We start from the raw sequence: 25,910 nt of genomic DNA, 5'->3' as shown, positions 1-25,910 counted from the left end.
ACATTCTATTTGCATTCCTGTAAACGTGATTTGGATCGAAAACGTAGCTACGACTAATATGCTTATGTATCGACAGCAACTAGAACATTTCGAATAAAGAGTAGCGGGTGTTATTTATGCGGCCCTCATCTTCAGTGTTTTCGTTGTTAGGATTTCGTCACCTAAACCGGTAAAAACGGAACCCTACTAGTCTCACTTTCTTGACCGTCTATCGGTCTACCCAACCCTTAAAACCCGTTTACCTCCAGAACGGGTGGACATAATAAGCGGAAATGTATCGCACTTCTTGCTGTAACCGGTCCCTTGCTGGTGTAAAAAAGTGAGCTTCTATGTCAACGCAATCAAAAGATACGACGGTTTATGTAAAGAAAATTTACGCGAAAGGTCAAAAAATGGCTTCAAGAACTATGCGACCTAACTGCTTAGGTCATCAGCCCCTAGACCTAGAACTACTTAAACCTAGCTAGCCTAAGGGCATCACAGACATCTATGCCCGAGGTAGAATTCCAACCTGCGACTGAAGCAGCCGTGCGGTTCGTCACTGAAGCGCCTGGAACCGCTCGGCCACCGCAACGCGGCGAAACCCTACTCACCTCATGTATAATGATAATATATACTGTCTAGTGAGGATAAACTGTATTCTCCAGCAACTCAGATCGTTTGATCACGGAACTTTTACGAAGCTACATTCAAACTTTGTCGAAGTCGTCTGCAATATCCATTACAAACACCCTAGGAACTTCGTATGCGATATCCACTTCTGAATACGCTGGCAGATAATGCAGTACTATAACAAGTAGGTGGGAACTTATTGTTATTGGTCCATGCATGACACTTAATTTCAATATCACTTTAACGCGCCTAGGTGTTCGTATATGGCTGAAATTAATGAACAAAAAGTAAATAAACAGTAAACAACTTCGATGTTCAGATCAAGTGAAAGTCACATGTCGTAATTACAACATAATTTCGTTGTTACATCTACATGACTACATCAACAGGATTTCTTTGCAATCCGGACTTACGTGCCTGGCAGAAGGTTCGGATTATTTCTCTACCGTCCCACTCATTAACAGTGTGCGGGAAAAGGGACTACTTAAATCTTTTCTTGCGAGCCTTGAATTACATTATTACTATGGTTTCTTCTTGTGTAAGTACCCTAGGAAATAATGTTTTGGCATTCAGAACATATGGTGGTGATTGAAATTTCGTGAAAAGATCTCGTGGCAACGAAAAACGCATATGTTTTCATGAATGTTACCCCAACTCGATTATCAAATCTGGGATCCTCTCTCCCCTATTTCGTGACATTACAAAGCGTGCTACCGTTCCTTGGACGTTTTTGCGTGCACAGTCAATCACGTCTGTCAAGGATATTATAGCAGTGGACGGACAAACGTAGTGTAGGCAGTGTTTTCAGTTGGCCTGTTGCGTATTCTTAGTGTGCGGCCAATAAAACGCAGTCATTCGTTTGCCTTCCCCACAAAAGTATGTTTTCGATCTTTCCAGTTTAAGTTTTACTGGGTACTGAGATGAACTGACAGTGCTTAGACTTGTGTTTTGTCATGTAACCGAAAGTTAATTATTGTTATTGGACGCAGCTTTCGTGTTTAATGTATTCCTCAGTCAACAACAGTAGACTCCTCGTACACCACACATAACTGTTTCAAAGTATTAAATTGTTACTGATCTTACCATGTTGCAGTGGTCATCTTAACTTGCCGTTTTGAAAAAAAGGAAAATATTTTAGCGAAATGTAGCAACTAAGAAGCGGAGTATCCAAACAAACAAACGTTTCCGGTTTAAGTAGTTGCAGTAGGTCTACTACACAGTAACGTAAATTAGGAGCAAAGTCCATAAGTAGATCCTCATCAGGAAAACCAGCCCTCATAATGCAAAGTGCAACTACAACAAAGAAAGTTTCCAAACATGTCAATGAGTAGTCGAGGAAAGTGGACGCATTCTGTCTACTGAATCCCAACGCACGCAATTTACGAGGGGGCACGCCAAGTGTCAGACCCCGATCTTGCTTTTAACTACGCTCATTGAAAGAGGGGACAAAATAAGCTTAAACTCTACCGCTTCTGAGAAAACGACGGTCAAAGTGTTCAATGCGTTGTTGCTATAGTGTAGATACCGCTTAGCGGTTAAGGATTCAACTGAAGCGGTGGCTCTGCGGCTACCATAGCGACTTCGGAACTTTGCGCTGCGAGTTCGAAACCCGGTTTTTCCTTTTTTCCCCCCTCACTCTCTGAATTATCTACGAATGTTTATTCCAATTTATGATGAAACACTGTTGTCGTTATTCGTCAGTTAATTTACTGTGTAAAGAAATAAGTTAAAAAGGGAACACACAGTGCGTAGTGGGGCGATCACTCTGTTGTAGAAATAATTCAGAAGCCAAGATCGCTTAAATACTGTCTACTGGATAACCGGTTTCAACACACTAAAGGTGCCATTATCGGATCTAAATGTAGATTAACATTGATAAACCATTTGGATATAACGATACATGAGGCAGACGAGATGATTTTATATCAGCTTGTCTCATTCGTTTATTATTTTTTTAATTCATTAATTCACATAAAGTTAATTGTCGAGTAATGACAACATTATTTCAACATAAATTAGAAAAAAAAACATTCGAAGATAATTCTGATAGAGAGGCAGGAAAATAAAATAATTAAAAAACCCAATATGGTCTCGAACACGGGAATCAATGCTAAGAAGGAACGACGGTAGCCACTGAGCCACCGCTTCAATTGCGTTCTCGGCTGCAGAATGTATCTACACTAGAGCAACAGCGCGTTGATAACTTTGGCCGTCGTTTTCTCGGAAACGGTCGAGTGTCTGCAGATAAGCCGAAACACAAGTTCGCTTATTTTGTCCTCTCCTTCACTGACAAGGGGAGGCCGCCAATTGTGAAATTCAGATTCGATTCATACTGCGCATAATAAAAGCTCATGGCCAGAGGTGTAATGTGGCAAAGCACCAAGATGCACTTCTCAGCCGTTGTCGAGAATATCGACAGTTAGAAGAAACAGCTGCGGTGAAATACTCTCTACGATTCATAATTTTCTACAGCGTCGTGGCGCAGCGGTAAGCGCTCGAGTTCGTAATCCGAAGGTCGGCGGATCGAATCTCGCTCCATGCAACTTTTTTTTTTTTAGTATTTGTTTTTTGTAATTCAAATGTGTGTATAAACACACACACACACACACACACACACACACACACACACATATATATATATATATATATATATATATATATATATATATATATATATATATATATATAATTCCCGGCAACAGGTTGCAACAATTATGCATATAATAAGTTGTTGAAAGTCGTTTGTCGTGGAAAAACTGGCGACTTCGAACATCATTATGTTTTCCGCAAACAAATTTGTATTTCACAAATGTTATTAATTGTCTTCATAATGTTAACCACGTATAGTTAGCGGAAGACGTAGAAACGACATTCCGAAACGAATACGTATAGCGTAAGTCAAACGTTCGAATTAGAATAGAAACCCCACGAACACAAATTTGCTGTGGCAGGTATGAAATATAAACTCCGTTAATCGCTCGTTACACTTGAAGGACAGATGTTGAATGGGCCGAAACGAGCCGCCGCATAACAGCGTAGTTGCCTGCTAACTTCGAAAGAAGGTAGATGCGGTCCCTAGCACAACTTATAACACCGTCGAAAATCAGTGTGGACGTGAGAGCTTTGGTACACCCTGTTAAACAAACGGTAAAATGGAGGCGGTACAATTGGAGAGCGATCCGCCTTCACCAACATGCATAAGCAATTCATTAATAGTTTATATATATATATATATATATATATATATATTTGAATTACAAAAAAATAATAATAATAAAAAAATGTTGCATGGCGTGAGATTCGATCCGGCGACCTTCGGATTACGAACTCGAGCGCTTACCGCTGCGCCACGACGCTGTAGAAAATTATTAATCGTAGAGAGTATTTCACCGCAACGGTTTCTTCTAACTGTCGATTTTCTCGACAGCAGCTGAGAAGTGCATCTTGGTGCTTTGCCACATTACACCTCTGGCCATGAGCTTTTATTATGCGCAGTATGAATCGAATCTGAATTTCACATTTGGCGGCCTCCCCTTGTGAGCAAAGTTTCGGGACAATCAGCCTATGACACTTGGCGAGTTCCCCTCGCTCGTCGAGTCGCTTCTTACGCCCGGCGAGAATTATGTATGCCTCCGAGTAAACTGCGCCACCTGGAAACACGGCGAGCGGGGATAAATACGTTTTCCTTCTTATAAGGCAACCCTCTACAGATAAAATTCATGAAGTGTTCTTCAGGTTGCCTCAGATATTTCAGAAATGTTTCTTGCCTCAGGCCTGCCGCATATGCAAAACGTAAACATTTCATTTCATGTAATATTTATCAGGATAAGACATGACAAGAGTGGACCAGTCACTTCTGAGAAAAATTAGAGATTCTAAGTTGCTCAACTATGTAATGACACGGGCACGGGCTTGCGATCTGTCTTTTATGCCATCGATTTCCGTGTTACACATACTTGGCCACTGCGTTGCGGCTGCCATCTTGGAGGAGGCAGTCTGTTTCCTGCCAGCGCTGTTTCCGCAGCCAATATTAACCGCGACGAATCATTCAGTCAACGCTAAATGGCCCATCTGGCTGAGGCAGACAAGGGCGCTATAATAGAACTCCATGCAGAGGGATCTTCAAATGCCGACATAGCAAGAACTATGGGTCTTCACAAGTCGACGGTAGCCAGGTGGATCAGACGAAAGGAAGAGAGTGGTAACTTGAATGGGAGGCCTCATGGCCGTCGCCGCAAAACAACAGCAGCTCAGGATCAGCAGATACGCCGTTTCAGTGAGAACCACCCATTTGTCAACGCACGACAAATTCAGCAAACTTTGGGTCTCAATGTTAGCAGTAAGACCGTCACTCCTCGTGTAAGGGAAGGTGGACTGAGAGCAAGAAGCGCTGCTGTGAAAGAGACATTGACTGTTTCCCAAAGAGAAGCTTGCCTTGCTTTTGCTACTGAAAATGGCGACAAACCTCTCCAGTTTTGGAGACGAGTGATTTTCACGCACCAAAAAGTTTTCTCTACGGCATCATCCGGAAAAGTACTAGTTTACCGGCCTAAATGTGCTAGGTATAATCGAAAATATATTTACAGTTGCCGAAGGAGTGGCAGGTTGTCGGTGCCGGCCGGTGTGGCCGTGCGGTTCGAGGCGCTTCAGTCTGGAACCGCGTGACCGCTACGGTCGCAGGTTCGAATCCTGCCTCGCGCATGGATGTGTGTGATGTCCTTAGGTTAGTTAGGTTTAAGTAGTTCTACGTTCTAGGGGACTGATGACCACAGATGTTAAGTCCCACAGTGCTCAGAGCCATTTGTAGTCGGTAACGGTATGGGCGTGGATATCGGCCGAAGGGTGTGGGCTCCTGTGGGAAGTGGAAGGAAGATTCGATGCGCGCAATTACATATCAATTCTGGAGAACGTGATGTTGCCTGCTGTGGCAGCAAGATTTGGCGATGATCAGATCATGTTCCAACAAGATCGCTCGTCTATTCATATGGCACGTGTGGTTAAGAGGCGGGTCGACGACCATAGTAATATTACTGTAACGGAATGGCCACCTAAAGGAGCTGACACGAATCCCATTGAGAATATCTGGGCAGAAATGGTCAGAGTAATACGAGAAAAGGGCAGTCACCGTCGACTCGCCGACAGCTTTCTGATGTGATTCATGACGCTTGGAATGAGTTACTTGAATCTCCTAGTTATGTGGCTCGAGTTGTGGGCTCAATGCCCAACAGACTTCGAGCTGTTGTGGAAGCCAAAGGAGGCTTCACCAATCAGCTGTTTCAAGCTTTGTTTCTTTCTTCTTCGTCTTTTTTTTTTTTTTTTTTTTTTACTTACAGACGTATATTTTATATAATTTCAAGGAAACGCAGTAAATGGAATGTGGACTGATTTTTGAGGCTTCATTTTGTGACAGCTAAACAGTGCTGCATCATGGGACCCGCTATTTGTCCACATGTGGCTGAACATCAGAGGTGTAAAAAATTTTGAGGTGCCGAAGTTCTCTGGAAGAATAACGTCTTTTAGACAAGGAGATGATTTTTAGTTCATTTCATTTTAACCATTCACACTATGATTTGACATTCTAATCTTTGATTTCATTTTATTATTATGTATCTTTTCTCCAGCGAAAGTCAACGGTAGTAAGTTTCAAGATATGAAGAATAACTGGAAGTTTCTAATTTGTGGAAAGCGTATTTAACAGTTAATATTTTCGACAAATCTGTAGTTATAGGACATATTAAGAAGCGAGTCAAAAATGGCATTGTGGAAAGATCAGGTTGGTCTCTAAAGGGTAACGACGATAAAATAGCAAATATGAAACTATGGGTAACAACTATTGTTGATGGTGAGGAGCCATAATCGATATGTCACTTTTCCGTAATTGTATTTCTGAAGTTTATCGTCAATCCTAGGACTGACACCGATACTCTGTTTTACGTAAAGAATACAACCTTCAAAATTTATTTAGCAGCGCAGAATATTAAATCACAGTTTATAGATCAGGAACCTAATCCAACTGCCTTTAATTTTATTTTCACGGATGACATTGAGACAGTAAATAACAAGAGAAATAAGAAAACTCTCAGAATCAATATAGAGAATTCAAGTATCATGTGAATTCAAAAGTTTGCTATAATAGCGATTAATTGCTTTTACAGACTCCTTCATGCCTACATTTTCTATCAGACAATGTTTGAAACTAGGACTAAGAAGGTAAACAATTTTTCCACAAATTGTCAAATTGGAAGTCGGAGAGACAGTTACACAAATTACGATGACAACAAACGTTTTTCAAGTAAACTGATCACAGGAGGAATCCAACGCATTTATTGTGAGTTACATGCACAGTATGTAAACTGGCAACGCCACCAACACACAATACCACTAACAAGGGAACATCCCCATCGCACCGCCCTCAGATTTAGTTATAAGTTGATACAGGGGATAGGCCTTGAAAAACTGAACACAGATCAATCGAGAAAACAGGAAGAAGTTGTGTGGAAGTATGAAAAAAATAAGCAAAATATACAAACTGAGTAGTCCATGCGCAAGATAGGCAACATCAAGGATAGGGTGAGCTCAGGAGCGCCGTGATCCCGTGGTTAGCGCACGCAGCTGCGGAACGAGAGGTCCTTCCGTCAAATTTTCCCAGGAGTGAAAAGTTTAATTTTTATTTTCAGACAATTATTATCTGCCCGTCCGTCTGTCCGATGCGAGGTAACCGCGCCGTAGTATGATGACGCTACACCTAAAAAACATCGAAAGACATGACGTCAGTCGACTATAGCGCACGGAAGAGAGAGTATTCCTGCTAATGAGGCTCCCTGGCTGGCAGTTAACTGTTCGCTACTTTGGACGAGAGTGCATTAAATACGTGCGATGCATTGTGTGGGCAATATGAATCCAGCAAATATAGCTCGTGACTCCAATAACAATGTCAATGAATATTTTCCGAACTGTAAGGCATCGGAAAGTTCCTTAAGGGATCGAACGATTGTCGAACATTTGTGTGATTATTTCCTACATTTGTTGAATAACAGTACGTGTGGTGATGATTGTCTGAAAATAAAAAAAATCAAACAACTAACCCGAGGGAAGACTTAAACCAACGACCTCTCGTTCTGCAGCTCCTCACGCTAACCACGCGACCACTGCGCTCCCGTGCTCAAGCTATCCTTGATGTTGCTTATCATGCACACGGACTACTCAGTTTGTTTGGTTTGAATATTTTTTTCATAGGTCCACACAACTTATTCCTGTTTTTCGAATGATCTGTGTTCAGTTTTCAAGGCCTATCCACTGTGTCAACTTATAACTAAATCTGAGGAGGGTGCGATGGGAAGGTTCCCTTGTTAGCTATGAAACAACTGTAGCAAAACGGAGCATCCTCGTTATCCATGTGATGGATAAGACGACTAATTCGCAACATAAATGTCAATGTAAGCATCAGTTTCTGTTGGAACGTGCTTCCCGGACCAAATAACATACATTTCCTACGTCTTCAATGCGAATCATGTAGCAAATGTAATTTAAAGGACATAAAAATATCGAGTGAATTTACTAAAATAATTATGAACCACTTGAATTTGCATTCAACAGGCAATGTTCAGAAGTCTGGTGTAGGAGTACTGCATGCTCTAATTCGAAACAACAAAAATCAACAGAGTAACTATTATTGAACGTCATCAGGTCACTCATCGAGCATTCCTATGCAGTACTGTTACTGGTGACGTGTTATGATGCCTTTATCGTTAACTTCCTAAGAAGAAATGAAAGGCTGAGCCCCACCAAAAGACGTAAACTCGAGGAAAGAGTTGCGTGAACATATTATTTTACATCTGATAAATCCAAAAGTGTGTTTTGGGCTACGAATTCTGCCCCCAGGGTGTGTGCAACACAGCTGGAATTTGTTGCCAACAACTGAGACACCTTTCGGTCACAGTGTAAGAAAATCGAGCAACAAAACTACATCACCTGTGCTACTGCATGATAACGCACTATGTTGATTTGAGAAACAAAACTATCCAGGAGATTGATAGGAAAGTCGTCTCTCAGGCACATTTGTATTGATAGGGAAGTCCTCTCTCAAGCACTTGTCCCTCTCGTCATATATTTGTAAAATTTTACCTTTCCCACTCTAGATCGATCAACCGTCAAGGCAATTCATTTCTAGACGAAAATACTTTTAAAACTACTCTGGTTTATTGACATCGTTAGAACAAGTAGGTTTCTACAGGCGTAGAATTTGTAAACAACTTTAGCATTGTCATATCGTTTTAGATATCGTGAAAGAAAATTCTGCTGCTAATTAATTTCTCTTTGATAATTACTGTTGCGTTTAGTAAACTAATGGAAAATGCAATTAAAATATTCACTGTACTAATACAAACTAAAGTCAGCTTAATACAGAAACATCACGACGGCAGTCTATCTTAATAAAGCATTAAGTTTCTGTGAGACAATTGGGCTTATTTTAACACGAATTAGTAGGATATTACAGACTTTACACTTAGAAAAGATCTGTATTTATTTCATTTCCTGTACCATTCGTAAGTGTTATGAAAATGGGGCTTTTCATAGATAAAATTATGTATTCACAACAACAACAAAATGTCGGCAGAAAACAAAAGTGGCATTATGAATCTGGCAGTACCGTAAGGTTTTCACTCTGACACTAAGAGTTACTGAAAGTAGCAAGAAGAATTTTGCTCGAGCGTTGTCTTACGATTCCCTTATTAAGTTTTTATCTGCCTGCTTGTAGCTGTGCTACAAAAGAATTAAAAATCTGGCTTTCAGCAAGTCTCGAAAGGCGAACAAAAGCAGCTTGCACCTGGTTACTAAGCATGTTACCTGGGGACTGGTTTTTTCTTAAAGCGGGAAGACATCCTTTTGTGGTTCAATTGGCAAATGTCAGTCAGACGTGTGACGTTAGTCTAAGCGTTTCGGTGTCTTGAATTTGTACCAATGATTTTTCTACACGTTTTTTCTGTCCCAAATAGAGTTGAAGTCTCCCATTAGTATTTTCACGTCATCTTGGTGAATTTTGCTCATGGTATTTTCGAGTGTGTTCCAGAATTTTTCAACATTGTCGATGTTTTTCTTATTTTCGATGTTGGTGGGTTCAAATGGTTCAAATGGCTCTGAGCACTATGGGACTTAACTGCTGTGGTCATCAGTCCCCTAGAACTTAGAACTAGTTAAACCTAACTAACCTAAGGACATCGCACACATCCATGCCCGAGGCAGGATGCGAACCTGCGACCGTAGCGGTCGCGCGGTTCCAGACTGTAGCGCCTAGAACCTCTCGAACACTCCGGCCGTCGATGTTGGTGGGGACACGTGCATTGATGAGTGTATATGTTTTACTGGGGCTCTGAATGACCATAGTCATAAGTCGCTTGTTGACGGGCCAGCCGCGGTGGCCGAGCGGTTCTTGGCTCTTCAGTCTGGAACCGCGCGACTGCTACGGTCGCAGGTTCGAATCCAGCCTTGGGCATGAATTTGTGTGATGTCCTTAGATTAGCTAGGTATAAGTAGTTCTAAGTTCTAGGAGACTGATGACCTCCACTGTTAAGTTCCATAGTGCTCAGAGCCATTGGAACCTTTTGATTGTCGATCGGTGTGATTTCTTTGACAGAGTTGATAGATCGGTGTTCGAGAAATGCAATGCCGAAGATTGGTACGCCTTTCGTTACCTTTTGTTGTATTCTGCTCTTGAAGATGCAATGGTTTCCCTAATGCACGGTTTCATTGTCAGTTAGTCGTGGTTCTTGAAGTGCAAGGATGAGAATTTTTTGTCGGTCCATTTCTTTTGTGAGATTATTTAGTTTTCGTGTTTGGATCAAGGTATCGATGTTTACTTTTAAATGCATGTTTTTTGCTTGTAGGGAAATTTACTAGAGATCTTCGATATTCTCTGTCGTGCTAACCTGGACTCCCCAGAATCCGAAAATCCAACTGCCGCCTGTCGACAGCCGGGTTGTGTACCACCTGGGATAAAGTTGACTTTGCTTGCATAGTTTACGTTTGCTTGTGTTTCATTGGTTGTGCTTGGGTGATACCAGGACCGGACAGGACCAGAGGGTGTTGAAGCCTTTGAAAGCAAATATTTTCAGCCAAGCTCATTGAGCTAACACGGTGACCAGAGTAACGGTGATTTTCACTCAGACGTGTCTGGATTTTGCGTTCAACGGATTGAGTAGCCGTTCAGGATTGTGTTAGTATTTGGTTCACCCCTAGTATTTGATTTCCTCGGTACCACCCATATGGGGTAGGGTTTCCACTATCCGCCACACGCGATTATTATTATTATTATTTCTTTACTTTGTCAGACTTTTTAGAAGTCTGGTTAAGAATGGAGTGACGCGGACCTTTATCAAGCGTCACTTCCTTTTTGCTGTACGGTACATGTTATATTGCATTTAGGAACTTTCGGGTAATTGAACATGTATCAATAATTACGGATTTCTGTAATTGTATATATATGTTTGGATGTAGCTGTATTGCATTGATGTATTGGTGGATATTGTGTGGTATGACTCCTGTAGTTGATAGTATAATTGGTATGATGTCAACTTTATCCTGATGCCACATGTCTTTGACTTCCTCAGCCAGTTGGATGTATTTTTCAATTTTTTCTCCTGTTTTCTTTTGTATATTTGTTGTATTGGGTATGGATATTTCGATTAATTGTGTTAATTTCTTCTTTTTATTGGTGAGTATGATGTCAGGTTTGTTATGTGGCGTTGTTTTATCTGTTATAATGGTTCTGTTCCAGTATAATTTGTATTCATCATTCTCCAGTACATTTTGTGGTGCATACTTGTATGTAGGAACGTGTTGTTTTATAAGTTTATGTTGTAAGGCAAGCTGTTGATGTATTATTTTTGCGACATTGTCAAGTCTTCTGGGGTATTCTGTATTTGCTAGTATTGTACATCCGCTTGTGATGTGATCTACTGTTTCTATTTGTTGTTTACAAAGTCTGCATTTATCTGTTGTGGTATTGGGATCTTTAATAATATGCTTGCTGTAATACCTGGTGTTTATTGTTTGATCCTGTATTGCAATCATGAATCCTTCTGTCTCACTGTATATGTTGCCTTTTCTTAGCCATGTGTTGGATGCGTCTTGATCGATGTGTGGCTGTGTTAGATGATACGGGTGCTTGCCATGTAGTGTTTTCTTTTTCCAATTTACTTTCTTCGTATTTGTTGATGTTATGTGATCTAAAGGGTTGTAGAAGTGGTTATGAAGTTGCAGTTATTATTATTATTATTATTATTATTATTATTGTCATTATGTCTCAGCAAATCCCATATGGTGTATCTTCCCACCACTGAAATAGATGTGTATTGTTCGATTCAGTATTTCCATCACATAAATGTGGTTTATAATTACGTTACATTGCTACTAGTAGACATATTTCTCACTTTTTCTTAGACAGTTGCTACCTGTTACTCCATCATAGGAATTTATGTGCGAAGCATTGTTGAAATACAGACGTTCAAATTATCCGATTTCTGTAATTTCATTTCGATACCAGATCGGTCTAATCGGATTCAGCCAGGTAGTCTTAATGTGGATATCCGACCACGACTGTCATCATATGATAGACTGTGTAAACCACATTCTTTATCGGACTGTTGAATATAGATCACTTATCTATGACAGGACCTGAATTCTTAAACACTGTGGAAAATAATAATCCGATGTGCTTATTACAAATACGTTATTCCAATATAAATATGTGAACTAACGAGATAACAGTTTATTTACAGGAGCAGAACTAATGTTCAAATGTTCAAATGTGTGTGAAATCGTATGGGACTTAACTGCTAAGGTCATCAGTACCTAAGCTTACACACTACTTAACCTAAATCATCCTAAGGACAAACACACACACCCATGCCCGAGGGAGGACTCGAACCTCCGCCGGGATCAGCCACGCAGCTCATGACTGCAGCGCCCCTGACCGCTCGGCTAATCCCGCGCGGCTACTAAAAGTATACTCGTCCACAAAACCCATGTGGACAATTATCTGATAATCGGTCAAGCTTTGCTTTGTCGCAGCTCTTTAGGACAAAAGAATGGACAGCTCCCTGCTTTTTGCGTTTCCGATAGCGCCTACGATAAGAATCTGGTGTCATATTATGTTTCAGAGCCGTAAACTGTTTATTTTTTCACCTCATACTAAAACAAAAGCTATGATATGAGACGAGGAAATGACTTATATGCTTCTCAGGAACTTAAGTTTTTCGCGTTACTTTTCTCACTTCATTCTAAAACAAGGACGTTAATATGAGAAGAGGAAATGAAATATACGCTTCCAAGACATATTATTTCCTTGTGTGCTACTACTGCATACATGAAACCCCTGCAGTTAATTTTTGTATGTTGGATAAATTTTGATATCACCTCACATTCCTTTGTGAGAAGGTTCCTATTTTCTTAGGATTCAAATAGAGTGGACATTTCATCACTGGTTAATATTCTCATGACTAATGACATGATACCCGTTGCAATTGCTCCATGGCACCTGTGAGTAGAGTCTCACGTTGGTTACTATAAGAACACGCAGGCAGTGATATCCGCTCACTGCAGTCAGAGCCAAGGTGATTTCTTTCTGTTTATGGCGAAGCGTCTGCTGCAGTGTCCACGCTCAGCCAACATAAACAAATCGCGGCGGCATTGGGCAGTGCTGATCGCTGCGCTTGTCGCAGGCCTCGACAACAAGAGCGCACTCTCTGCTAACGATACTATGGAGTTAATACATCTTACTTAACGTAATATGCAGGACGTGGGTTAGGTGAAAATTCAGTTTGTAACTTCCCATCGCATTAACATACTTTACAGTCATATTTGATGCCCGGTTGTCTGTCTGATGTTAATAGTATTGATTCAGATTGTGCATTAACACGAAAACTCACTCTCACACACACACACACACACACACACACACACACACACACACACACACACACACACATACACACACACACACGCACACACTCATTGATTCCAGTGAGGGTGACAACTACTGTGTGTTGAACAACACATGCACCAGTCAGTTCCTCAGTTGGCGTCGAGTGGATGAGTTTTTTTCAATTACCTTGCATTGCAAGAATTGTATGTAAGAGCCTGAAAGTAAATGGACTTGTATCCTAAAGAGCTGCGACAAAGCAAAGCTTGACCGATTATCAGATAATTGTCCACATGGGTTTTGTGGACGAGTATACTTTTAGTAGCCGCGCGGGATTAGCCGAGCGGTCAGGGGCGCTGCAGTCATGAGCTGCGTGGCTGATCCCGGCGGAGGTTCGAGTCCTCCCTCGGGCATGGGTGTGTGTGTTTGTCCTTAGGATGATTTAGGTTAAGTAGTGTGTAAGCTTAGGTACTGATGACCTTAGCAGTTAAGTCCCATACGATTTCACACACATTTGAACATTTGAACATTAGTTCTGCTCCTGTAAATAAACTGTTATCTCGTTAGTTCACATATTTATATTGGAATAACGTATTTGTAATAAGCACATCGGATTATTATTTTCCACAGTGTTTAAGAATTCAGGTCCTGTCATAGATAAGTGATCTATATTCAACAGTCCGATAAAGAATGTGGTTTACACAGTCTATCATATGATGACAGTCGTGGTCGGATATCCACATTAAGACTACCTGGCTGAATCCGATTAGACCGATCTGGTATCGAAATGAAATTACAGAAATCGGATAATTTGAACGTCTGTATTTCAACAATGCTTCGCACATAAATTCCTATGATGGAGTAACAGGTAGCAACTGTCTAAGAAAAAGTGAGAAATATGTCTACTAGTAGCAATGTAACGTAATTATAAACCACATTTATGTGATGGAAATACTGAATCGAACAATACACATCTATTTCAGTGGTGGGAAGATACACCATATGGGATTTGCTGAGACATAATGACAATAATAATAATAATAATAATAATAATAATAATAATAATCGCGTGTGGCGGATAGTGGAAACCCTCCCCCATATGGGTGGTACCGAGGAAATCAAATACTAGGGGTGAACCAAATACTAACACAATCCTGAACGGCTACTCAATCCGTTGAACGCAAAATCCAGACACGTCTGAGTGAAAATCACCGTTACTCTGGTCACCGTGTTAGCTCAATGAGCTTGGCTGAAAATATTTGCTTTCAAAGGCTTCAACACCCTCTGGTCCTGTCCGGTCCTGGTATCACCCAAGCACAACCAATGAAACACAAGCAAACGTAAACTATGCAAGCAAAGTCAACTTTATCCCAGGTGGTACACAACCCGGCTGTCGACAGGCGGCAGTTGGATTTTCGGATTCTGGGGAGTCCAGGTTAGCACGACAGAGAATATCGAAGATCTCTGGTAAATTTCCCTACAAGCAAAAAACATGCATTTAAAAGTAAACATCGATACCTTGATCCAAACACGAAAACTAAATAATTTCACAAAAGAAATGGACCGACAAAAAATTCTCATCCTTGCACTTCAAGAACCACGACTAACTGACAATGAAACCGTGTATTAGGGAAACCATTGCATCTTCAAGAGCAGAATACAACAAAAGGTAACGAAAGGCGTACCAATCTTCGGCATTGCATTTCTCGAACACCGATCTATCAACTCTGCCAAAGAATTCACACCGATCGACAATCAAAAGGTTCCAATGGCTCTGAGCACTATGGAACTTAACAGTGGAGGTCATCAGTCTCCTAGAACTTAGAACTACTTATACCTAGCTAATCTAAGGACATCACACAAATTCATGCCCAAGGCTGGATTCGAACCTGCGACCGTAGCAGTCGCGCGGTTCCAGACTGAAGAGCCAAGAACCGCTCGGCCACCGCGGCTGGCCCGTCAACAAGCGACTTATGACTATGGTCATTCAGAGCCCCAGTAAAACATATACACTCATCAATGCACGTGTCCCCACCAACATCGACGGCCGGAGTGTTCGAGAGGTTCTAGGCGCTACAGTCTGGAACCGCGCGACCGCTACGGTCGCAGGTTCGCATCCTGCCTCGGGCATGGATGTGTGCGATGTCCTTAGGTTAGTTAGGTTTAACTAGTTCTAAGTTCTAGGGGACTGATGACCACAGCAGTTAAGTCCCATAGTGCTCAGAGCCATTTGAACCATTTGAACCCACCAACATCGAAAATAAGAAAAACATCGACAATGTTGAAAAATTCTGGAACACACTCGAAAATACCATGAGCAAAATTCACCAAGATGACGTGAAAATACTAATGGGAGACTTCAACTCTATTTGGGACAGAAAAAACGTGTAGAAAAATCATTGGTACAAATTCAAGACACCGAAACGCTTAGACTAACGTCACACGTCTGACTGACATTTGCCAATTGAACCACAAAAGGATGTCTTCCCGCTTTAAGAAAAAACCAGTCCCCAGGTAACATGCTTAGTAACCAGGTGCAAGCTGCTTTTGTTCGCCTTTCGAGACTTGCTGAAAGCCAGATTTTTAATTCTTTTGTAGCACAGCTACAAGCAGGCAGATAAAAACTTAATAAGGGAATCGTAAGACAACGCTCGAGCAAAATTCTTCTTGCTACTTTCAGTAACTCTTAGTGTCAGAGTGAAAACCTTACGGTACTGCCAGATTCATAATGCCACTTTTGTTTTCTGCCGACATTTTGTTGTTGTTGTGAATACATAATTTTATCTATGAAAAGCCCCATTTTCATAACACTTACGAATGGTACAGGAAATGAAATAAATACAGATCTTTTCTAAGTGTAAAGTCTGTAATATCCTACTAATTCGTGTTAAAATAAGCCCAATTGTCTCACAGAAACTTAATGCTTTATTAAGATAGACTGCCGTCGTGATGTTTCTGTATTAAGCTGACTTTAGTTTGTATTAGTACAGTGAATATTTTAATTGCATTTTCCATTAGTTTACTAAACGCAACAGTAATTATCAAAGAGAAATTAATTAGCAGCAGAATTTTCTTTCACGATATCTAAAACGATATGACAATGCTAAAGTTGTTTACAAATTCTACGCCTGTAGAAACCTACTTGTTCTAACGATGTCAATAAACCAGAGTAGTTTTAAAAGTATTTTCGTCTAGAAATGAATTGCCTTGACGGTTGATCGATCTAGAGTGGGAAAGGTAAAATTTTACAAATATATGACGAGAGGGACAAGTGCTTGAGAGAGGACTTCCCTATCAATACAAATGTGCCTGAGAGACGACTTTCCTATCAATCTCCTGGATAGTTTTGTTTCTCAAATCAACATAGTGCGTTATCATGCAGTAGCACAGGTGATGTAGTTTTGTTGCTCGATTTTCTTACACTGTGACCGAAAGGTGTCTCAGTTGTTGGCAACAAATTCCAGCTGTGTTGCACACACCCTGGGGGCAGAATTCGTAGCCCAAAACACACTTTTGGATTTATCAGATGTAAAATAATATGTTCACGCAACTCTTTCCTCGAGTTTACGTCTTTTGGTGGGGCTCAGCCTTTCATTTCTTCTTAGGAAGTTAACGATAAAGGCATCATAACACGTCACCAGTAACAGTACTGCATAGGAATGCTCGATGAGTGACCTGATGACGTTCAATAATAGTTACTCTGTTGATTTTTGTTGTTTCGAATTAGAGCATGCAGTACTCCTACACCAGACTTCTGAACATTGCCTGTTGAATGCAAATTCAAGTGGTTCATAATTATTTTAGTAAATTCACTCGATATTTTATGTCCTTTAAATTACATTTGCTACATGATTCGCATTGAAGACGTAGGAAATGTATGTTATTTGGTCCGGGAAGCACGTTCCAACAGAAACTGATGCTTACATTGACATTTATGTTGCGAATTAGTCGTCTTATCCATCACATGGATAACGAGGATGCTCCGTTTTGCTACAGTTGTTTCATAGCTAACAAGGGAACCTTCCCATCGCACCCTCCTCAGATTTAGTTATAAGTTGACACAGTGGATAGGCCTTGAAAACTGAACACAGATCATTCGAAAAACAGGAATAAGTTGTGTGGACCTATGAAAAAAATATTCAAACCAAACAAACTGAGTAGTCCGTGTGCATGATAAGCAACATCAAGGATAGCTTGAGCACGGGAGCGCAGTGGTCGCGTGGTTAGCGTGAGGAGCTGCAGAACGAGAGGTCGTTGGTTTAAGTCTTCCCTCGGGTTAGTTGTTTGATTTTTTTTATTTTCAGACAATCATCACCACACGTACTGTTATTCAACAAATGTAGGAAATAATCACACAAATGTTCGACAATCGTTCGATCCCTTAAGGAACTTTCCGATGCCTTACAGTTCGGAAAATATTCATTGACATTGTTATTGGAGTCACGAGCTATATTTGCTGGATTCATATTGCCCACACAATGCATCGCACGTATTTAATGCACTCTCGTCCAAAGTAGCGAACAGTTAACTGCCAGCCAGGGAGCCTCATTAGCAGGAATACTCTCTCTTCCGTGCGCTATAGTCGACTGACGTCATGTCTTTCGATGTTTTTTAGGTGTAGCGTCATCATACTACGGCGCGGTTACCTCGCATCGGACAGACGGACGGGCAGATAATAATTGTCTGAAAATAAAAATTAAACTTTTCACTCCTGGGAAAATTTGACGGAAGGACCTCTCGTTCCGCAGCTGCGTGCGCTAACCACGGGATCACGGCGCTCCTGAGCTCACCCTATCCTTGATGTTGCCTATCTTGCGCATGGACTACTCAGTTTGTATATTTTGCTTATTTTTTTCATACTTCCACACAACTTCTTCCTGTTTTCTCGATTGATCTGTGTTCAGTTTTTCAAGGCCTATCCCCTGTATCAACTTATAACTAAATCTGAGGGCGGTGCGATGGGGATGTTCCCTTGTTAGTGGTATTGTGTGTTGGTGGCGTTGCCAGTTTACATACTGTGCATGTAACTCACAATAAATGCGTTGGATTCCTCCTGTGATCAGTTTACTTGAAAAACGTTTGTTGTCATCGTAATTTGTGTAACTGTCTCTCCGACTTCCAATTTGACAATTTGTGGAAAAATTGTTTACCTTCTTAGTCCTAGTTTCAAACATTGTCTGATAGAAAATGTAGGCATGAAGGAGTCTGTAAAAGCAATTAATCGCTATTATAGCAAACTTTTGAATCCACTGGACACTTGAATTCTATATATTGATTCTGAGAGTTTTCTTATTTCTCTTGTTATTTACTGTCCCAAAGTCATCCGTGAGAATAAAATTAAAGGCAGTTGGATTAGGTTCCTGATCTATAAACTGTGATTTAATATTCTGCGCTGCTAAATAAATTTTGAAGGTTGTATTCTTTACGTAAAACAGAGTATCGATGTCAGTCCTAGGATTGACGATAAACTTCAGAAATACAATTACGGAAAAGTGACATATCGATTACGGCTACTCACCATCAACAATAGTTGTTACCCATTGTTTAGTATTTGCTATTTTACCGTCGTTAGCCTTTAGAGGCCAACCTGATCTTTCCACAGTGCCATTTTTACTTGCTTCTTAATATGTCCTATAACTACAGATTTGTTGAAAATATGAACTGTTAAATACGCTATTCCACAAATTAAAAACTTCCAGTTATTCTTCATATCTTGAAACTTACTACCGTTGACTTTCACTGAAGGAAAGATACGTAATAATAAAATGAAATCAAAGATTAGAATGTCGAAGCATAGTGTGAATGGTTAAAATGAAATGAACTAAAAATCATCTTCTTGTCTAAAACACTTTACTCTTCCAGAGAACTTCGGTACCTCTCAAAATTTTTTCAGCTCTGATGTTTAGCCACATGTGGAAAAATAGCGGGTCTCATGATGCAGCACTGTTTAGCCGTCACAAAATAAAGCCTCAAAAATCAGTAAATAAAACTATTCTTGTACAGTTGCTCCGAATCGCATATACCAACCGCCCTTTGCTGCGACAACTACTCAAAGTCTATTGGGTATTTGATTTTGTTCTGCTTTTTCGGGCCTCCTTACCTCTCCTTCTAGCCCAACCTTTGTTCTGCAATTACGTCTTCATCGGGGAGCTTCTCCTCAACATTTTTATTTTGTGCTGAACTGTTTTGTACCCTTCTTGCATACACACGTGTGTCACGTATTTTATAGAGACTGAATGAATATATAAGGTGAGTATTTCTTCTCTTATCAAATTAAATATTACATATCTTGCTGTGAATTAATTTGTTTGTCCCCATTCCACTTATTGCGTTTCCTTGAAATTATATAAAACATAAGTCTGTAAAAAAAATCGCGTATAGCCTCCTTTGGCTTCCACAACAGCTGGAAGTCTGTTGGGCATTGTGCCCACAACTCGAGCCACAGAACTAGGAGATTCAAGTAACTCATTCCAAGCTTCATGAATTTGCTGATTTGTCGTGCGTTGACAAATTGGTGGTTCTCACTGAAACGGCGTATCTGCTGATCCTGAGCTTGCGTTGTTTTGCGGCGACGGCCATGAGGCCTCCCATTCAAGTTACCACTCTCTTCCTTTCGTCTGATCCACCTGGCTACCGTCGACTTGTGAAGACCCATAGTTCTCGCTATGTCGGCATTTGAAGATCCCTCTGCATGGAGTATTATAGCGCCCTTGTCTGCCTCAGCCAGATGGGCCATTTAGCGTTGACTGAATGATTCGTCGCGGTTAATATTGGCTGCGGAAACAGCGCTGGCAGGAAACAGACTGCCTCCTCCAAGATGGCAGCCGCAACGCAGTGGCCAAGTATGTGTAACACGGAAATCGATGGCATAAAAGACAGATCGCAAGCCCGTGCCCGTGTCATTACATAGTGGAGCAACTTAGAATCTCTAATTTTTCTCAGAAGTGACTGGTCCACTCTTGTCATGTCTTATCCTGATAAATATTACATGAAATGAAATGTTTACGTTTTGCATATGCGGCAGGCCTGAGGCAAGAAACATTTCTGAAATATCTGAGGCAACCTGAAGAACACTTCGTGAATATTATCTGTAGAAGGTTGCCTTATAAGAAGGAAAACGTGTTTATCCCCGCTCGCCGTGTTTCCAGGTGGCGCAGTTTACTCGGAGGCATACATAATTCTCGCCGGGCGTAAGAAGCGACTCGACGAGCGAGGGGAACTCGCCAAATGTCATAGGCTGATTGTCCCGAAACTTTGCTCAGTGAAGGAGAGGACAAAATAAGCGAACATGTGTTTCGGCTTATCTGCAGACACTCGACCGTTTCCGAGAAAACGACGGTCAAAGTTATCAACGCGCTGTTGCTCTAGTGTAGATACATTCTGCAGCCGAGAACGCAATTGAAGCGGTGGCTACCGTCGTTCCTTCTTAACACTGATTCCCGTGTTCGATACCATATTGGGTTTTTTAATTATTTTATTTTCCTGCCTCTCTATCAGAATTATCTACGAATGTTTTTTTCTAAGTTATGTTGAAATAATGTTGTCATTATTCGCCAATTAACTTTATGTGTAATTAATGAATTAAAAAGTAATAAACGAATGAGACAAGCTGATCTAACATCATCTGGGCTGCCTCATGTATCGTTATAACCAAATATTTTATAAATGTTAATCTACATTCAGATCCGATGATGGCACCTTTAGTGTGTTGAAACCGGTTATCCAGTAAACAATATTTAAGCGATCTTGGCTTCTGAATTATTTCTACAACAGAGTGATCGCCCCACTACGCACTGTGTGTTCCCTTTTTAACTTATTTCTTTACACAGTAAATTAACTGACGAATAACGACAGCAGTGTTTCAACATAAATTGGAATAAACATTCGTAGATAATTCAGAGAGTGAGGGGAAAAAAAAGGAAAAACCGGGTTTCGAACTCGCAGCGCAAAGTTCAGAAATCGCTATGGTAGCCGCAGAGCCACCGCTCCAGTTGAATGCTTACCCGCTAAGAGGTGTCTACACTATAGTAACAGCGCATTGAAAACTTTGACCGTCGTTTTCTCAGAAGCGGTAGAGTGTAAGCAGATAAGCCGAGACACGTGTTCGCTTATTTTGTCCCCGCTTTCACTGAGCGAAGTTTCAGCAAGATCGGGGTATTTCCTCGGGAACACAGGAAGAAACCATAGTAATAATGTAATTCAAGGCTCGCAAGAAAAGAGTTAAGTGGTCCTTTTTCCCGCACACTGTTAATGAGTGGGACGGTAGAGAAATAACCCTAACCTTCTGCCAGCCACGTAAGTCCGGATTGCCAAGAAATCCTGTTGATGTAGTCATGTAGATGTAACGACGAAATTATGTTTTAATTACGACATGTGACTTTCATTTGATTTAAACATCGAAGTTGTTTGCTGTTTCAAAATGGTTCAAATGCCTCTGAGCACTATGGGACTCAACTGCTGTGGTCATAAGTCCCCTAGAACTTAGAACTACTTAAACCTAACTAACCTAAGGACATCACACACATCCATGCCCCAGGCAGGATTCGAACCAGCGACCGTAGCAGTCGCACGGTTCCGGACTGCGCGCCTAGAACCGCGAGACCACCGCGGCCGGCTCGTTTGTTGTTTATTTACTTTTTGTTCAATAGTTTCAGGCATATACAAACACCTAGGCGCGTTAAATTGATATTGAAATAAAGTGTCATACGTGGACCAATAACAATAAATTCCCACCTACTTGTTATAGTACTGCAGTATCTGCCAGCGTCTTCAGAAGTGGATATCGCATACGAAGTTCCTAGGGTGTTTGTAATGGATATTGCAGACGACTTCGACAAAGTTTGAATGTAGCTTCGTAAAAGTTCCGTGAGCAAACGATCTGAGTTGCTGGCGAATACAGTTTATCCTCACTAGACAGTATATATTATCATTATACATGAGGTGAGTAGGGTTTCGCCGCGTTGCGGTGGCCGAGCGGTTCCAGGCGCTTCAGTGACGAACCGCACGGCTGCTTCAGTCGCAGGTTGGAATTCTACCTCGGGCATAGATGTCTGTGATGCCCTTAGGCTAGCTAGGTTTAAGTAGTTCTAGGTCTAGGGGCTGATGACCTAAGCAGTTAGGTCGCATAGTTCTTGAAGCCATTTTTTGACCTTTCGCGTAAATTTTCTTTACATAAACCGTCGTATCTTTTGATTGCGTTGACATAGAAGCTCACTTTTTTACACCAGCATGGGACCGGTTACAGCAAGAAGTGCGATACATTTCCGCTTATTATGTCCACCCGTTCTGGAGGTAAACGGGTTTTAAGGGTTGGGTAGACCAATAGACGGTCAAGAAAGTGAGACTAGTAGGGTTCCGTTTTTACCGGTTTAGGTGACGAAATCCTAACAACGAAAACACTGAAGATGAGGGCCGCATAAATAACACCCGCTACTCTTTATTCGAAATGTTCTAGTTGCTGTCGATACATAAGCATATTAGTCGTAGCTACGTTTTCGATCCAAATCACGTTTACAGGAATGCAAATAGAATGTATTTGCCTATACACGTGGTAATTCACATCCCAGTATTAATGCCACCGCGTTTTAGAAGTACGAACATTCTCATTGCTAGCTAGCTTAAGAAACACTTCTGCTAATGAACGTTTTCTGGCTGTGGCGAGTCTAGTGGAGAATTCGAAACAATGCAGAATACGTTTGGCAGCTATGTAGCCGTTTATTTCCTGGGGTGGTGCAGAATTATCCTACAAAATTTACTCTCTAATAACAGTAATTTGTTATTTCGATAAACATCCCGAATGATTGTCACATAAGCGGTGACATAAAGGAAGAAAATTCATGTTTTTGAGTCCAGAAAGCTCTATGCAACAGAAACTGCAGATTTTCATTTCGAAATTGCCTGCTTGTTCATGTCTGGGGTAATAATAGAGGGCTGTTTGCCTAGGTTGTCTGCTAGCATAGTGAAAGGAAGGTCTGGTTTGTTTTCGGTTCTAATCTCTATGGAGGCAGGTAGAATATCAGTAAAGCAATTTTAAGAAATTCTCGCGCACCCAATACGTTTTATCGCTACCTTTATTCTGTACTGGCGCCCTGTGCATGTCAATATGACACTCTTGTAGAATTTCATACATGTTACTGCCTACTTTTTCCGCTTCTGTCAATAATGGAATTGACTTAAGCGTGGCACTGAATGATTTTTAACTGAATTTCGTTATGAATCTTCACGCATTGCTAAATTTGCACACTTTCATGGTAGGTCAGCAACGGTAATCCAGTATGACTGGTCTGAACGTTGACACAGACCGTTTCGCGGCCGAATGCGGATAATATTTTGCTACTTCGTAACGATCTGGGGTTCTTTGTCTTACTGAAACAGTTAAGTCATCTCGATAAGTTGAAATTCATTTTTATTTGTCCAGTTCATACCAATTAGCGTTTGTTCTTTCAGTTCTGTCTTATATTTACGTGTTGTATTTAACACACTAATCAGCATTAATATAGTCTTACAAATTATGGAATACAGTCTAAAAAAGTTCAGATAGTTTGTCAATTTCACGCCTGCGCATAGTATGTTGGTAGCACTTCGTCGCCTTGCCTGTTATGCTGTGTAGCAGACTTTAAAGCCGTGCGGATCAGCATAACGAAAAGGCGAGGGGTCTCGCTCGTTTTGTCCACGACTGTACATATAGTCTGCGGCCGCGAGCTCGCCTCCAGTTCACCACCGGCAATGGAGGGTGAAGCTTTGACAATGCCAGCCACTCGTGCTGGCGAAACGTCAGAAAAATCATTAGATGAACGTCGGCCGAAGAACCCGAGACAGAAGTTTTCAGAGACAACTAATCAGGACCTATTATATAAAGTGAAGTGCAAAATTAACCCTTTATAGCTACAGGGGACTTCCCCTCAATGAGGAGTATGACAGCTGGCCGTTAATATTTGCTGAAGCAACTTTCAACAACTCTCTCACACAACTATTGTAAAATGTTACATCAGTATACTTACTCTGTATGGGATCTGTTAATGGGTACATACGCAACGAAATGAAGAAGACAAGAAGATTAACGACTAGCATTTTGTCGATCGTGCGCTCATGAGCGATGGATCAGCACCCCAGATTTATTAAGCGAATCCTCCCAATTTTATTGAAGGAAACAGTGCGAGATTTGATTTAAATAATGCAGGAGAACAACACAAAGTGAAACCGGGATGAGCGGATGGGGATATAATCGGCATCTTCCCGATTTCCATCCCAGTATCTCAACCACAGCTCTCACTGGGCAACCAGCATCGGGTTTGAAGAAGTTATATTCATTTATTGAAAATATAAAGTTGCTTCCATCTCTGAGCTGTGCCACTTTCTGTTGCCTTGAGTTCTGTAGAATGAAGATGGGAATTACTATAGCATCCCCAAATGCGTGTAAATTATCACGCTTTCGTATTTATATTCCAGAATAGAATATTATGACTGCAAACATCGGTACAAGTAAAATCTTATTTTTACATATACAGCCGCCTCTACAGAGGGTGTAGTTGTGACTGTAGCAATAAAGTTACATGAAGCAGGAGTTTCTATTTGTATTTCTCAATCTACAGCCCACACTACTCACCACAAGACACTGGAGGAGAGCTGCCTCTTTCGCCCTCATGGTGATGGAAGTGCTGAGGTGAGCGCGGGCTACAGAGCTTTTATAAGGCTCGCCAACGCCTGATCTGGAGTAATCGCGATTCCGTGACTCTTTAACAAAGGAAGCGAAGAGAGTCTGTAATCCGAGTGAGATAGTGGGGGATCTGGTTGTATCACAAGCTCACACGGCACAGTTGCGACGAACGGAACAGCATATTGTCGATCATTTTTTCATCATAGGTGACTTAATGCCTGGAAACGCTACTCTCGAATAGGAGAATCCAACAGTGACGAGGTACCTGTTACGTTTGTATTATGAGGTCGCACTATGAAATATTTTGCGTCTTTGGAGAGCAGCGGAAGAGTCAATCTGCGGTACACTCCACATAATCGTTTTGTTGTTCATCACTTACCACTAATATCAACTTTTGACAAGGTTATTACGTGCTATTATTTTTCTTAGGTTACAGACAATATACTGGGACAGTAAGTTTTTTCCACGTGTGAAAAACTATCACAAAGTACGACTATAACATGTTCGTTATTACTTTCTTTATGCTAGCCAGGAAATTTATATATACATTGCGGCATGTGGTTTTTTAACCATAAAACGCCTGAAATGAAAAATACCAATAGAAACATATAAATTCTTTGATATATTGTGCATATATGTTTTTCTGTGTAAAAATAGGTTTCATAATTAAAATTGTAATAAAACCGTTTGGTCAGCGACTTTTGCTAAAGTGGCCAAAGGGAG

General features: G+C 40.9%; 1 protein-coding gene across 1 annotated transcript in view; it reads right to left on the bottom strand.

The window, feature by feature from the left end:
- Window positions 1-25,239, bottom strand: part of LOC126237350 (proline-rich protein 2-like) — a 30,273-nt gene extending 5,034 nt beyond the window's left edge. The window contains exon 1 of the mRNA XM_049947415.1: window positions 25,137-25,239. Coding sequence (XP_049803372.1) covers window positions 25,137-25,175 — 39 coding nt within the window. The 5' untranslated portion in view covers window positions 25,176-25,239. The remainder of the gene's footprint in view (window positions 1-25,136) is intronic.
- Window positions 25,240-25,910: the final 671 nt, after the last annotated feature.

Source organism: Schistocerca nitens, chromosome 2 (genome assembly GCF_023898315.1).
Source record: "Schistocerca nitens isolate TAMUIC-IGC-003100 chromosome 2, iqSchNite1.1, whole genome shotgun sequence".
NCBI classification, from domain to species: domain Eukaryota; kingdom Metazoa; phylum Arthropoda; class Insecta; order Orthoptera; family Acrididae; genus Schistocerca; species Schistocerca nitens.
This window is presented reverse-complemented; position numbering and strand designations above follow the sequence as displayed.